The following is a 13,655-nucleotide window of genomic DNA, read 5'->3' as shown; positions in this document are numbered from 1 at the left end:
ATTTGATTGTAACTGAACAGTATTATTTATTTATAAATTTTTAATTTTGCCTCTCTAAGAGAAAATAAAAAAGTCATCACTGAAAGGTTTTCTTTGTTTTCCCCTATAACTAATTGTCAAAGAGAACGACAAATAATAAATTACAGGCTATAAACAAGCAAATATCTGAAAACAAAGACAAATTCTGGCAGAATAATTTTTACGTTTAATGCAACTTCAGTCTTCTAAAGATCCACTTTCACAGCCATAAAAAAGAACGAAATAATGTCATTTGCAGCAGTATGGATGGACTTAGAGATTGTCATACTGAGTAAAGTAAATGAGACAGAGAAAGACAAGTATATTGCTTATATGTGGATCTAAAAAAATGGTGCAAATGAACTTATTTACAAAACAGAAATAGAGTCACAGATGTAGAAAACAAACTTATGGTTACCAGAGGGGAAAGGAGGGGAGGGATAAGTTGGGAGATTGGGATTGACATATACTATATATAAAATAGATAACTAATAAAGACCTACTATAAAACACAGGCTAGTCTACTCAATACTCTGTAATGGCCTATATGGAAAAAGAGTGTATATATGTATAGGTATAACTGATTCACTTTGATGTACACACCTGAAACTAATACAACATTGTAAATCAACTATACTCCAATAAAAAAAAAATCCAGCCTATCCAATGTCTGGGCCAATAACTATTAAGGACAGTCATAACAAGGATAAAGTCATCAAAACATACTGAATTAACTGTAAACTAAGAATATTATATATAAGATAATCATAATCAGTTAATGGATATTGTGTTTTTTTCCCTTTGGACTAATTATTTTTCTCTTTTTTCTTTTATATTTTATTTTATTATCGTTAGCATCATGCTGCTATTCCTGCAAGTACTGAACAAGAATGGGATTTGAATATTACACTCTAAATAAATGAATTGCTTAATTTCCTCTGACCATCTATACATACTCCATCTTCAAAAAGTATATCAATATTCTAACATAAAGGAGATAGGAACCTTTTCTTCAATATGCATGACATTTCTGGACAATGCAATTGTGGCACTGGCACGTTTTTCCATGAAGAAAATATTTGCAGTTCTATGGCATTCATCATTTGACAAAAGCAACTATTTTCCTTATCTATCAGCTCTTACTGATCTTACTAGCAGTGGCCGTGGAATCCTTAAGGACCCATTAAATCTCTGAAGAAGAAAGCTAAGATGAAGGACCTGCCACTCCAAATTCATGTGCTACTTGGCCTAGCTATCACTACACTAGTTCAAGCTGTAGATAAAAAAGCAGATTGCCCACGATTATGTACCTGTGAAATCCGGCCCTGGTTTACACCTAGATCCATTTATATGGAAGCATCTACAGTGGATTGTAATGATTTAGGTCTTTCAAATTTCCCAGCCAGATTGCCTGCTGACACACAGATTCTGCTCCTACAGACTAACAATATTGCAAAAATTGAATACTCCATAGACTTTCCAGTAAATCTTACTGGCCTGGACTTATCTCAAAACAATTTATCTTCAGTTACCAATATTAATGTAAAAAAGATGCCTCAGCTTCTTTCTGTGTACCTAGAGGAAAACAAACTTACTGAGCTGCCTGAAAAATGTCTGTCTGGACTTAGTAACTTACAAGAACTCTATATTAATCACAACTTGCTTTCTACAATTTCACCTGGAGCCTTTATTGGCCTACATAATCTTCTTCGACTTCATCTCAATTCAAATAGATTGCAGATGATCAACAGTAAGTGGTTTGAGGCTCTTCCCAATCTGGAGATTCTGATGATTGGGGAAAATCCAATCATCAGAATCAAAGACATGAACTTTAAGCCTCTTATCAATCTTCGCAGCCTGGTTATAGCTGGTATAAATCTCACGGAAATACCAGATAATGCCTTGGTTGGACTTGAAAACTTAGAAAGCATCTCTTTTTATGACAACAGGCTTATTAAAGTGCCCCATGTTGCTCTTCAAAAAGTGGTAAACCTCAAATTTTTGGATCTAAATAAAAATCCCATTAATAGAATACGGAGGGGTGATTTTAGCAATATGCTACATTTAAAAGAATTGGGGATAAACAATATGCCTGAGCTGATTTCCATCGACAGTCTTGCTGTGGATAATCTTCCAGATTTAAGAAAAATAGAAGCTACTAACAACCCCAGGTTGTCTTACATTCACCCAAATGCATTTTTCAGACTACCCAAGCTGGAATCACTCATGCTTAACAGCAATGCCCTTAGTGCCCTGTACCGCAGTACCATTGAGTCTCTGCCAAACCTCAAGGAAATCAGCATACACAGCAATCCCATCAGGTGTGATTGTGTCATCCGTTGGATTAATATGAACAAAACCAACATTCGATTTATGGAGCCAGATTCACTGTTTTGCGTGGACCCACCTGAATTCCAAGGCCAGAATGTTCGGCAGGTGCATTTCAGGGAAATGATGGAAATCTGTCTCCCTCTTATAGCTCCAGAGAGTTTTCCTTCTAATCTGGATTTAGAAACTGGGAGCTATGTTTCCTTACACTGCAGAGCTACTGCAGAGCCACAGCCTGAAATCTCCTGGATCATACCTTCTGGTAAAAAACTCTTGCCTAATACTCTGACAGACAAGTTCTATGTCCATTCTGAAGGCACACTAGATATAAGTGGCATCTCCCCAACAGAAGGGGGTTTATATACCTGTATAGCAACTAACCTGGTTGGTGCTGACTTGAAGTCTATTATGATCAAAGTGGATGGCTCTTTTCCCCAGGATAACAATGGATCCCTGAATATTAAAATAAAAGATGTTCAGGCCAACTCAGTTCTGGTGTCTTGGAAAGCAAGTTCTAAAATTCTCAAATCCAGTGTTAAGTGGACAGCCTTTGTCAAGACTCAAAATTCCCATGCTGCCCAAAGTGCTCGAATACCATCTGATGTCAAGGTATATAATCTTACTCATCTGAACCCATCAACTGAGTATAAGATTTGTATTGATATCCCCACCATCTATCAAAAAAGCAGAAAACAATGTGTAAATGTCACCACAAAAGGTTTGCACCCTGATCGAAAAGAGTATGATAAGAGTAACACCACAACATTTATGGCCTACCTTGGAGGTTTTCTGGGGATTATTGGTATGATATGTCTTTTCAGCTGCCTCTCTCAAGAAATGAACTGTGATGGTGGACATAACTATGTGAGAAATTACTTACAGAAACCAACCTTTGCATTCAGTGAGCTTTATCCTCCTCTGATCAACCTCTGGGAAGCAGGCAAAGAAAAAGGTACAGCATTGGAAGTAAAAGCAACTGTTATAGGTGTGCCAACAAACATGTCCTAAAAACAACTAACTAAATCTACTTCAAAGAAAACTCAAAACTGTGGTTGTACTTTAAAAAAAAAAAAGGCAGAGAAATAATACTTTGTAGAAGGAAGTTTAAGCTTCACCAATGCTGCTCCTGACCAATGGACATATGTACAAGTTCAGCATTTTAATTAACTGGCTTCGAAGGGTACTGTGGCAACCAAATAAAACAATTCCATTTTCTAGAACTTTCATGTAACTTTTATGTCTGGACTACAGTTAAAGTGGACAAAAACATTTCTGTATTTTTTTTAAGTATATAAGAGTAGTTGAACTGAGCAATACCTCCTCCTGTGTTGTATTACACATGTTAGCCACGAGTTTTTGCGGTGACCAGATAAACTTGAATTGACACGTGGTGTAATAAAATGGACAAATTCTGTAGAGTAGACACAGTGAATATGTGGACCTCTTTTATAAGGAAAAATACATTTTGGATTAAAATCAATTGCTTTTGTCTTGTTTTTGTTTCTAAATAAAGAATAACTTCTGGGAAATATCATTTGACCAGATATCATTTAAATGACAATGTTTTCAAAAAGTGTTTTTCTATAATGAAATTTGGAATGCTAAGAGTAAGACACTTTTACTGGGTGATGTAACTACATTTTTATAATGCACAAAAATGGATTTTAGAAGGCACTTTATCAAAATTGAAAGAAAATAATAACATTGTACTTAACCCTTTATTGACAGAAACAAATCCTCTTGGAAATTATGTATTCACTTATAGATTTTCTTTTCTTAACAAGCAGCTTTTGGAGTGGATTTAATTACTAAGTTCATACAATATAAATCCAATATCTAAGGAAATGAAAGTCTTATTTTAATAATTGGTAGTAGCTCAACATTAGGCTGCTTGCTTTGCAGAAAATATTGCCAAATTTCAGTAGGACTTAGGATCTAGGTGTAATTTTCAAATCTTGCTGTGATTGTAAACACTTAATGAGCTTCACTGCAATAACAAGCAAACAATCTAATAATCTTCTACGTTGCAAATACAGCAAGGAAACATGTTCTACATGACCCCCAAAGAAGGAGGTTTATATACTTGTATAGCAACTAACCTAGTCGATACTGAGTTAAAGACAGTTATGATCAAAGCGGATGGTTCTTTTCCCCAGGATAACAATGGATTTTAGAACTCTAGGAGACTAGGATTTTTAAATTTTATTGTAAGATATACTGAATTCATAGTGGAAGAAGTTCCAGAGTTCAACAGAAATTTAAGAGGACAGTTTTGCTCATGAAAAGCTTCTGAGACTAAAAAATTAAGTGCAGTTTTCCATGACTGTAAGGCACCTAAATAACACAGATTAGAAAAATTGAGAATCACTGAATTGAAGTGCTAATAACATTACTAATTATTTTAGAGTCTTATACAGAAAATACAAGAAGTTTACCTGGAAAAAACAACCAAGATTTTTAGGGCTTTAGTCATATTTACAAACAAAAACCCATAGTCCTACAAAACCAATTATTTGTGTACAAAGAAAACATCCTGAAACACTAAAAAAAAAATTTACAGAAGGTAATAAGCCTTACTTTTTATAGGCAAATTGCTTATCTCTACAAAGCTACAAGTCTTCCATTATAACTGCTACTTAATCTGTTCATAATCAAGTGTTTAAGTTTTCCTACCATAGCTTTCTGCATATCATCAACATGTCACTGGCCTGTAAACATTTCTACCACTGAAATCATATCAGTTTATTTGTTAATACTAGACATTTGCTTTTGTGATAGCACTGACAGTTTCTAATTAAGTATTAGCTGTTTTTGCCAATGTTGGAAAGTAATTGTTATGAACTCTTTAAAACAAAAGGACAACTGTGTTAATTTTAACACAACCAAAATATGAAAGTTGCTAATTAAATGTGTTTCCCTAACACAAATTTTACAACTTGATGAATCACTATCACAGAGAGGTTGACATTAGAACTTATCAGTAAGACATGCTCATACATCACAAGAGGTTTCAGCACCACGGACAGAGCTTTTTAAAAGAGCTGGGCTATTTATCAAAAATATAGGAGCTGAAATATGACCTATTAGGATGCAGGTATTGTATAGGTCAGCAAGAACTTGCTCAGATTTCTTGTATGTTTCTATTTTCATGAAGAACTATATCAAACATACGGTAAAGCTGAGAATCCATTTCAAGCTAAATTCTTCTTAGAGAAATTGCAGTAAATAAGTACTCGGAATAGATACCTAACGGTGAGCGCTAAAATGAAGTATTTTTGTTACAGCTGAATAAATACAGATGTTCAAAGCAAATCATGATCCTATTTACTTGCTCAAATTTTAATCTAAATTGCCAGTGAGAAAAAGAAAAAGACATTTGCTTCAACAACAGAATGGCATTTCATACTCCCTATATTACCTCCTAAACCCCACACAAAATTAACTAAGCACTGGTTAAAGTACTCAAAGCATGTAACTTACAATTTGGGGATACCAAATGGATACAAAGGCAAACTTTGCCTAAAATAAATAAAATTCTAAAGTTTATATCTCTATGAATGCCACATGATCCCCTCACATTGCATGAAGGAAAACATTGTTTTAGAAAAAAATTTTACAAGAATTATATATGTTATAATTTTAGAAAAAAATAATTTGACAAGAATTATATATGTTATAAATGTTATAATAATTTACACTACAAAATAAATCCAAATTTTCTATAAATAAGCATGTCTAGTTGAATACAAAAATGCATACAATGTGAAGCAAAATGTGCAATTGTCAGCAAAGCCAAGTAAAACAATATGCTGCCAGTCATATGTAACCATTTTACCTAGAAAGAAATAAAATAGATTTATGGTACATATGTCAGTCTGTAGATACTTACTGCAGTTCTTAAATTTATTCTAATTAGGTAAAAATTTCTTAAGCAACACTATATAACAGCAAGCATAATTTTAACATTATAATTCCTTAGTCTATTCATTTAACTATATTTTCTTTTGTTTATATTCAATATATATGTATTGTATGGCTATTAGTCACTGGAAAAACAGAAGTGAACAGGACAAATTCCCCACTATTAAGGGGCTTATCAACTGGTTTGCATTCTGGTTATGTATCACTGATTTCACAAATATGTGTTAACTATGTTACCTAGTGGAGACCCAGCTTCAATCCATACTTTCACAGAATGGTAATGTTCAGAAAATCAAATTTTTTTTCTTTGGTCTAAAATATTTTATCTATCACAACATGTTGATATAGGAACTTAATTCAAATTTATTATTGATTTTATTCACAATAGATAGATAGAAAGATAGATAGATAGATAGATACTAGCCTTTATTTAACCATCCTCAGACTGGTTAAATAAACAGGCATGTCTACTTACCATAAATTATTCCTAGGCACAAAAACATGGATAACTAATATGTTTCCCCTATTTTCAACATAGAATCATCACCCAATAAATATAAGTTAAATTCAAGAAGGTAATCTAGCACTGCTAAAATGTTTATGTATTTTATGAGGAAGACCAACTTACTCTATCCACTCTTATAAAATCTTCCAACAACTATGAAGAAAAATTCCATAGATTAGCCTTTTACATGAAAAATTAGAAGTGATAGGTCAGTAACCAATAAAGCAAACAAAACAACTAAAAGTTTAAGAGCATATATTTGCTAAAGAAAGAGAAAACTCCAATAAAATGTTCTCACAGCTGTCATAAATAGCAGGAAAATTCTCGTATATGTAAACATAAAGCAACATCTTTAGCTTCATCACAATGCTGACTTTCTAGGAGACGGGGAATTATAAATAGTAATTATATTGTGGCTACATTTTCTTTGATTCAATCTCTGTCTCTCTTGTCTCTCTTTCTCTAACTTGCCAAAACAAATGATAACAAATAAGTAAAAGTTTTTTCAAAGAATATGGTTGTTACAGGTATGTTTAGTATATCAAGCATCCCAAATGGTCATTTGGGGATAAATCTAAACAGAAAGACTAAAATCATCTTTTCTTTCAAATGGTAGTATTTTCACCCTGAGTTCTCTAGCCCCCACCTTTATAATATTTTACCCTGACTAATGCATTGCTAACTAGGCTGTTGCTTGGGAGCATGGCAGTATTGTACTGGAATGAAAAAGCCATGCCTGTCATGGAGTTCTGGAAAATGAAAGAAACTGACTCCAGTTTCAACACAATAGTGGCTACTTTCATGTGTTAATTTGAAAAGTGAGGACTTTATTGTTAGGGGTGACCACCAATTTGGTTTATATTATTTCTCTGAAGCAAGGGAAAAATAAAAACACTATTTGTACACAGGAATAAAATGGCAAAATCTGAGTTAATTGTAATAGCCACATATATCCAATTCCAAGTAAAATTATTAAAATACAAGCTTTAAAGAAGAATATTCTAGTAAAATATAGATTTTTTTCCAAAATCTGGCCTAAACTTTCCATTAATGATATAACAAAGGTGCTTTTGAATTGACTAGTAAGCATTCAGTATTCTCAAGTGAGAAAATACATGAAATAGAACACAATTCCTTTTTATTCCTACTGAAAATAGACAAGCCCATAGAGATTTCAATCTACCTGTTCTAGTTCACTTTACATATATATTAGAGGGCTCTTAGCTTACCTTTGAATAAAGCCATATAGTCAATACCAAATAAGAGGTCATGTATATAACAGATACATCGATACAGTTTTCTCTTAAAAGCAAAGTGAGGTATTTAAATAAGTAATAAATTCAGAGCAAATTTATCACATATGATTTCAAAATCATTGTAGTGTGGTCCAGAGTAACAAAGCATAGCAAAAAGAACTGTGGTTAACCTTGTCAAGTCTTTCAAAAGAGTGAACTATAATGGCATTTGAAGACCTCACAGTGCTTTGTGTCTTTATCTTTTCTAACTCTAATACATCTTCAAGAAACTAATACCATTATGTGACCATTGTAAGGAAAATCCAGCTTCTCATTAAAATATATGGTGTGGTGTCAAGTCATTGATTCAAAATCCAATTGTGATATCCATTTATAATGTTTATCAGCCTCTACAACAAACAATGGAGTAAACTTAGGACATAAATTGACCTTCCTAATCCTAGCACTGAAGGAATCAGAGTGTAATAAAATAACTTCCCTGTCAGTTGAGGTACCAGATTCAAGGTTGGTAAAGACAAACAGTTCTTAAACCATCAGAGGTGTTATAACTACAGGAATATGATCAAACACACTGAAAGAGTTCTTCAAAAGAATACTATATAAAATTGAAATTCACTATCAAAACTGGGATTAAAGACAGATATGTCTGGTAAACATCCCTTTAATAATGATTGCAGAGAGGAGTCATGTAGTCAATAAAGAACAAAAAAATCATGTCCCCAAAATAACTTTAAGGCTTCCGGGATTCCCATCCCTGTTTCCTAGTCAATCAACAAACCAACATTCCAATATATGGTTTTTACATTAAATTGTTTATTTTATTAGAGTTTAAAAACACATTTACATACAAAATGCATGAATTTATATAACTATGTGATTCTAACTACCCAATTCAAACCCTTGAGTGTAAAAATAAGAATCCTTCAATAGAGAAAAGGTATAAAAATAGAAGGAAATAAAACATTTATTTCTTTTTTCTATCAAAATGCTTATCTACATATATTCATATAGATTTAATAGACTGCATTGAAAAAACGAGCTACATCAAAAACAACCGTGTTAGATAAGGGGAGTTAGGTTCTTCCAACCAATGGGTTACGTGCATCTCAGTCCAGGCTCAGGCCTGAAGTCACAATATGATGCTTGAGAGATTTTCTTGGCACATATAATGCATAGCAACTAATAAATATATTATCAACATTATATTTGAATAAATATACATTCATATTTCCTTGAGTAACAAGATAAAAACTAGAAAGGAAGGAAACAAACACTTGCTGAATGCTGAATATGTGCCAGACTAAAAATTTGCTATGGTCATAAGAAATCCACTACAGATCTAAAGGAGAAGGGGTGTGGGAAAAATGAATATTTACCATCTTTTTTTTTTTTTCTTGCGGTACGCGGGCCTCTCACCACTGTGGCCTCTCCCGTTGCGGAGCACAGGCTCCGGATGCTCAGGCTCAGCGGCCATGGCTCACAGGCCCAGCCGCTCCATGGTATGTGGGGTCTTCCCGGACCAGGGCACAAACCCGCGTCCCCTGCATCGGCAGGCGGACTCTCAACCACTGTGCCACCAGGGAAGCCCACAATATTTACCATCTTACTATGTGTCAGGCATCCTGAGGAATGTGCTTGCTCACCCTCCTGGTCTCTGTTTCTCTATATGCACGCCTCTCTCTCACATGCGTGTGACACACACACACACTTATATTAATTCAATTTTCATGAAATCCTTGTGGGTTCAGTGTTAACACTCTCATTTTATACATCAGTCTCAGAGAAGTAATTTTCTTTCCCAAGATAATAATATCATAGAGCAGAGAAACCAAAAGGTACACATCATGAAAAATAATAATACCCAGGTACTTTTCTGGCATGCCATACAAAAAATAACTAATAGGTGGTATTTTGAGGAGGGAACACTCCATCAATAATATACCAGATTCATTAATTGTGCTATTGTCTTCTAACTATCTCCATCAACATGTTCACTTATAATATTCCTATGTTGGTTCTGCATGAGGGATTGGGGTAAAGGGCTCCAGTTTGCCAACTTTCAGTTATTACTCGCCAAAGGCACAACTATGAGCACTGGTTTAGCAAAAAAAAAAACACACACACACACAAAACAACCTCCAAAAACCTGCATATATTATAAATTGAACTTTTAAAATAAGCATATTCACTAAGTATTCACTGGCTGCAAGGTACTTCTAGAGACTTATAAAAGACTCTTCTGTAATTATTTCCATGCATCCATTTCACAGTCCCCATGCATAATGCTCTCCCGTTTTTCTATCCCATTACAGAAAAGGATAGTCAATTACCTGTTTTACTTGTTTTCTGACTCTAGCTTATATTTGTCATACATGATAATTCTGACCTTAGAAGGAGGTGCATAAAGAGTAAGGACTGGGCTTCCCTGGTGGCGCAGTGGTTGAGAGTCCTCCTGCCGATGCAGGGGACACGGGTTCGTGCCCCGGTCCAGGAAGATCCCACATGCCGCGGAGCGGCTGGGCCCGTGAGCCATGGCTGCTGAGCCTGCGCGTCTGGAGCCTGTGCTCCGCAACGGGAGAGGCCACAACAGTGAGAGGCCCGCGTACCGCAAAAAAAAACCCCAAAAAACAAACAAAAAAAACACCAGGCTAGCTCTTGAATAAAGGATTAAAGCAAAAGATTACTTTCACACTTGGGTGGTGTATGTCAAAAAAAAAGAGTAAGGACTGAGGGGAAAAATTTTTCCCTTCAACTTTCTGCCAACATCCCCATCCTTGCATGTATTGGTGCCATAAACACTAACAGCTTAGAGGGTCATATGTCAGTGCACTCTGATAGAGTTTAGTCTGTTGGACGACTTGTAGTCTATTACAAATGGGTTCTGAAAAGTTCTAAGTTATGAATTGGAGTTTATGAATTGATTCTGAGGAGTTCTAATAAATGAATTTGTTCTAGAAGAACAAAACTAATTAATATAGGATAGATAACATGGATTATATGTTCATAAATGGGGCAGCAAAAAATATTAAATAAAAACTTGACACCATCAAACTTATCCCTGAGATTAAAACCTCCAATGCCCATATAGGAAGTTGACTGTCTCTATGTCCCAGTAGAAGCAACAAGGTGATTCATTAAAACAAGCAAACATCTCCACAGATTAGTAAGCTTCTATGAAATTAAACTGGCATGCAGATTTTATGTGTAGAGAAGTATCTCAGTATTTAATGAGTACTAATTTTTGCTTGCTAATATTTCATAGTCACTATGCTGAACCTTGTTCTCATTCCAAAGATACCACCCCACCTTGATTTTTTTTTTAATGAATCATTGATATGGCAGAACTCCTTTGCTAGTATTATTTGGAAAATAATAGTAGTAAACTTCCTAAACAGAGAAGCAAGTAGTGGCCCATGTTTTCATTCATACATGATTTTTTTCCATGTGCTCTTCATTTATTGAGGACCTACTATGTGCCAGACATGGTATTAGCTGCTAGAGATGCAACATTGACTGCGATAGACAAATTCCCTGACATCATAAAGCTTAGTCTACAGGCAGATATCAACAAATGAATCTGGTAATTGCAATATAAGTTAATAGAAATATGATAGGAATGGGGATAGCTTACACATATGCTGGGGTACAGGTTATTATAAAGGAGCCCAGAAAGGGCTCTAACAACTAAGACTGCCTTTACACAATCTCCCAATTAAAAAGCTGAGAAATGTTGGGAGCAGGCTAGGGATAGTGTGAAGATGACAACAAGCTGAAGAATTTGAATAGCAACAGCATGCTGAGTAACTGGGAGAAAGTTCTGAAGAAGAAAAAAGCCAGAGCTGGCTTCAAAAGATAAATGAAGATATGGGTAAAAAAATCAAACTTTACTTGGTGCTAAACATGGTGGAAACTAATGTCCCAGGGAGAATGACTAGGCCAAATTTAAAACACCAGGACTAATTTATAAGGCTACAAATATTAGTTCCATATTTCACGCCTGTCTCCCTCTATAACCAAGCCCCAGTTTCTCATCCAATCCCTGGTCCTCCATAGTTGGGAATATGAGAAGAAGTGGAAAATAAAAGAGAAAAGGAAATAGATACAGCCACACCCTATACACTACTGCTCAGGTGTCCCCTCAATTGAAACCACATGCAACACACGCACAGACTCTCAAGACCCTTAGAAGCATACACTCAGACACAAACTATTCATGTTCAGAGTAAGTATGGTCCATTATATGTAAGATATCCTATTTTCAGATATTAAAAAAATACACCTCCCATGAAATTAACAGAGGGTCAAAATGTTACTCCAAATGTTACATTATTTCCCCAAAGGGAAAATCAATGAAAGAGACCTTAGGTATTCTGACCAGTTTTGTACATTAAAACCCATGTAATGTAAAATTAGGGTCTATGTGTTTGAATTTAAGACCGATCTAATTCTATTTCCACTGTTAATTGTATTTCTCTTTCAGAAATTTCACACATATGTTACATAGAGTTTAATAAGTATGTAAGTATAAAAACAGATTCAGGAACACCAGGAACAAACAGTGTGTCTCATTTCCTTGGATTATGTTTTCTACCATATCACACATAGTTCTAACTGGATCTCACAGATATCACTTTCCTCAGATAATAGAAAAAAAAATTGCTCTCTTATGTTTCCAGTTGAGACCCTGAATTCAAAATAACTTAAAATAAGAAAGAGTAGAATACGTAGAAGTACTCACCCATGAATAGGACACTCATTCCACATTTTTTATGGTTTCTCAACACTGAGCTCTCTTAAGAAGAAAATCTTATTAAGATTGTCTAACACAAGTCTAATATAGATTACTAAGGAAGTAAATTATGTCAATAATTTAAAGTTTAATTTTGAAGATGTACTTAAAAATTAATAGAGGAGATAAGCATTAATAGACATAAACATAATAGACATAATAAACTTAACAGAAAAGATAAGCATTAGCATAAAAAAATCAAAAAAATTTTAGCATAAAAAATCAAAATCAAAAAATTAGCAAAAAAATCAAAATAAAAAAAAATCAAAAAATCTCAAAAAGGTTTTGGGGAACTGTGATACAAAGACTATTAAATTAGTTACTTTTCAATCCTTCAAAATCTTTTGTTTGAAAGGTCTGTTTGAGGTTTTTACCTGAAACCAAGGGAGGGGGGGTGAAAGCACATCCACCTTCTCATAACATTTTAAATGCCGAGGTCTTAGTATGCCCAGAAAGACTCCTACAACACTCTGAAGTGAGCTCCTAATTGTGTAGAGGACTACAGTTCACCATGGCAAGTGTGTCTGTTCCATTTCACTCTGGTATGAATAACAGAGAAGGCTTCAGACAAAATGATACCAAGCAAATGTAAAAACAGGTGATTTTTGTTTTATTGATATGAGTAACTCTGCCCCAGCACTAGGCTGCAGTACTTAGGTTTTTCAGTGTGACTACTCACACCAGGTAAGAACATGTATGTGGCTTAGCACAAACTCTCATCTCATTCCGGAAAAAACAAGTCAAGTTTTAGGTTCACTGAAGCCAGAATATATAAAATACTAGAAGGTCTATGAGATCAGTAGTTCTAGACGTCGAACTAAAGTTACAATCTTAAATG

General features: G+C 34.6%; 2 protein-coding genes across 2 annotated transcripts in view; one reads left to right on the top strand and one right to left on the bottom strand.

The window, feature by feature from the left end:
* Positions 1–13,655, bottom strand: part of IMMP2L (inner mitochondrial membrane peptidase subunit 2) — a 902,508-nt gene that overhangs the window by 462,580 nt on the left and 426,273 nt on the right. The window lies entirely within an intron of this gene.
* LRRN3 (leucine rich repeat neuronal 3) lies at positions 657–3,875 on the top strand. The gene has a single exon (XM_027102162.1). It carries the CDS (start codon positions 1,228–1,230, stop codon positions 3,352–3,354), a length of 2,127 nt encoding a protein of 708 aa, XP_026957963.1. The 5' UTR covers positions 657–1,227; the 3' UTR covers positions 3,355–3,875.

This window comes from Aethalodelphis obliquidens, unplaced genomic scaffold (assembly GCF_003676395.1).
Source record: "Aethalodelphis obliquidens isolate GAN/ISIS:26980383/991018 unplaced genomic scaffold, ASM367639v1 scaffold5, whole genome shotgun sequence".
NCBI classification, from domain to species: Eukaryota; Metazoa; Chordata; class Mammalia; order Artiodactyla; family Delphinidae; genus Aethalodelphis; species Aethalodelphis obliquidens.
The sequence above is the reverse complement of the archived record's forward strand: the minus strand, read 5'-3'. Positions and strand labels throughout refer to the sequence as shown.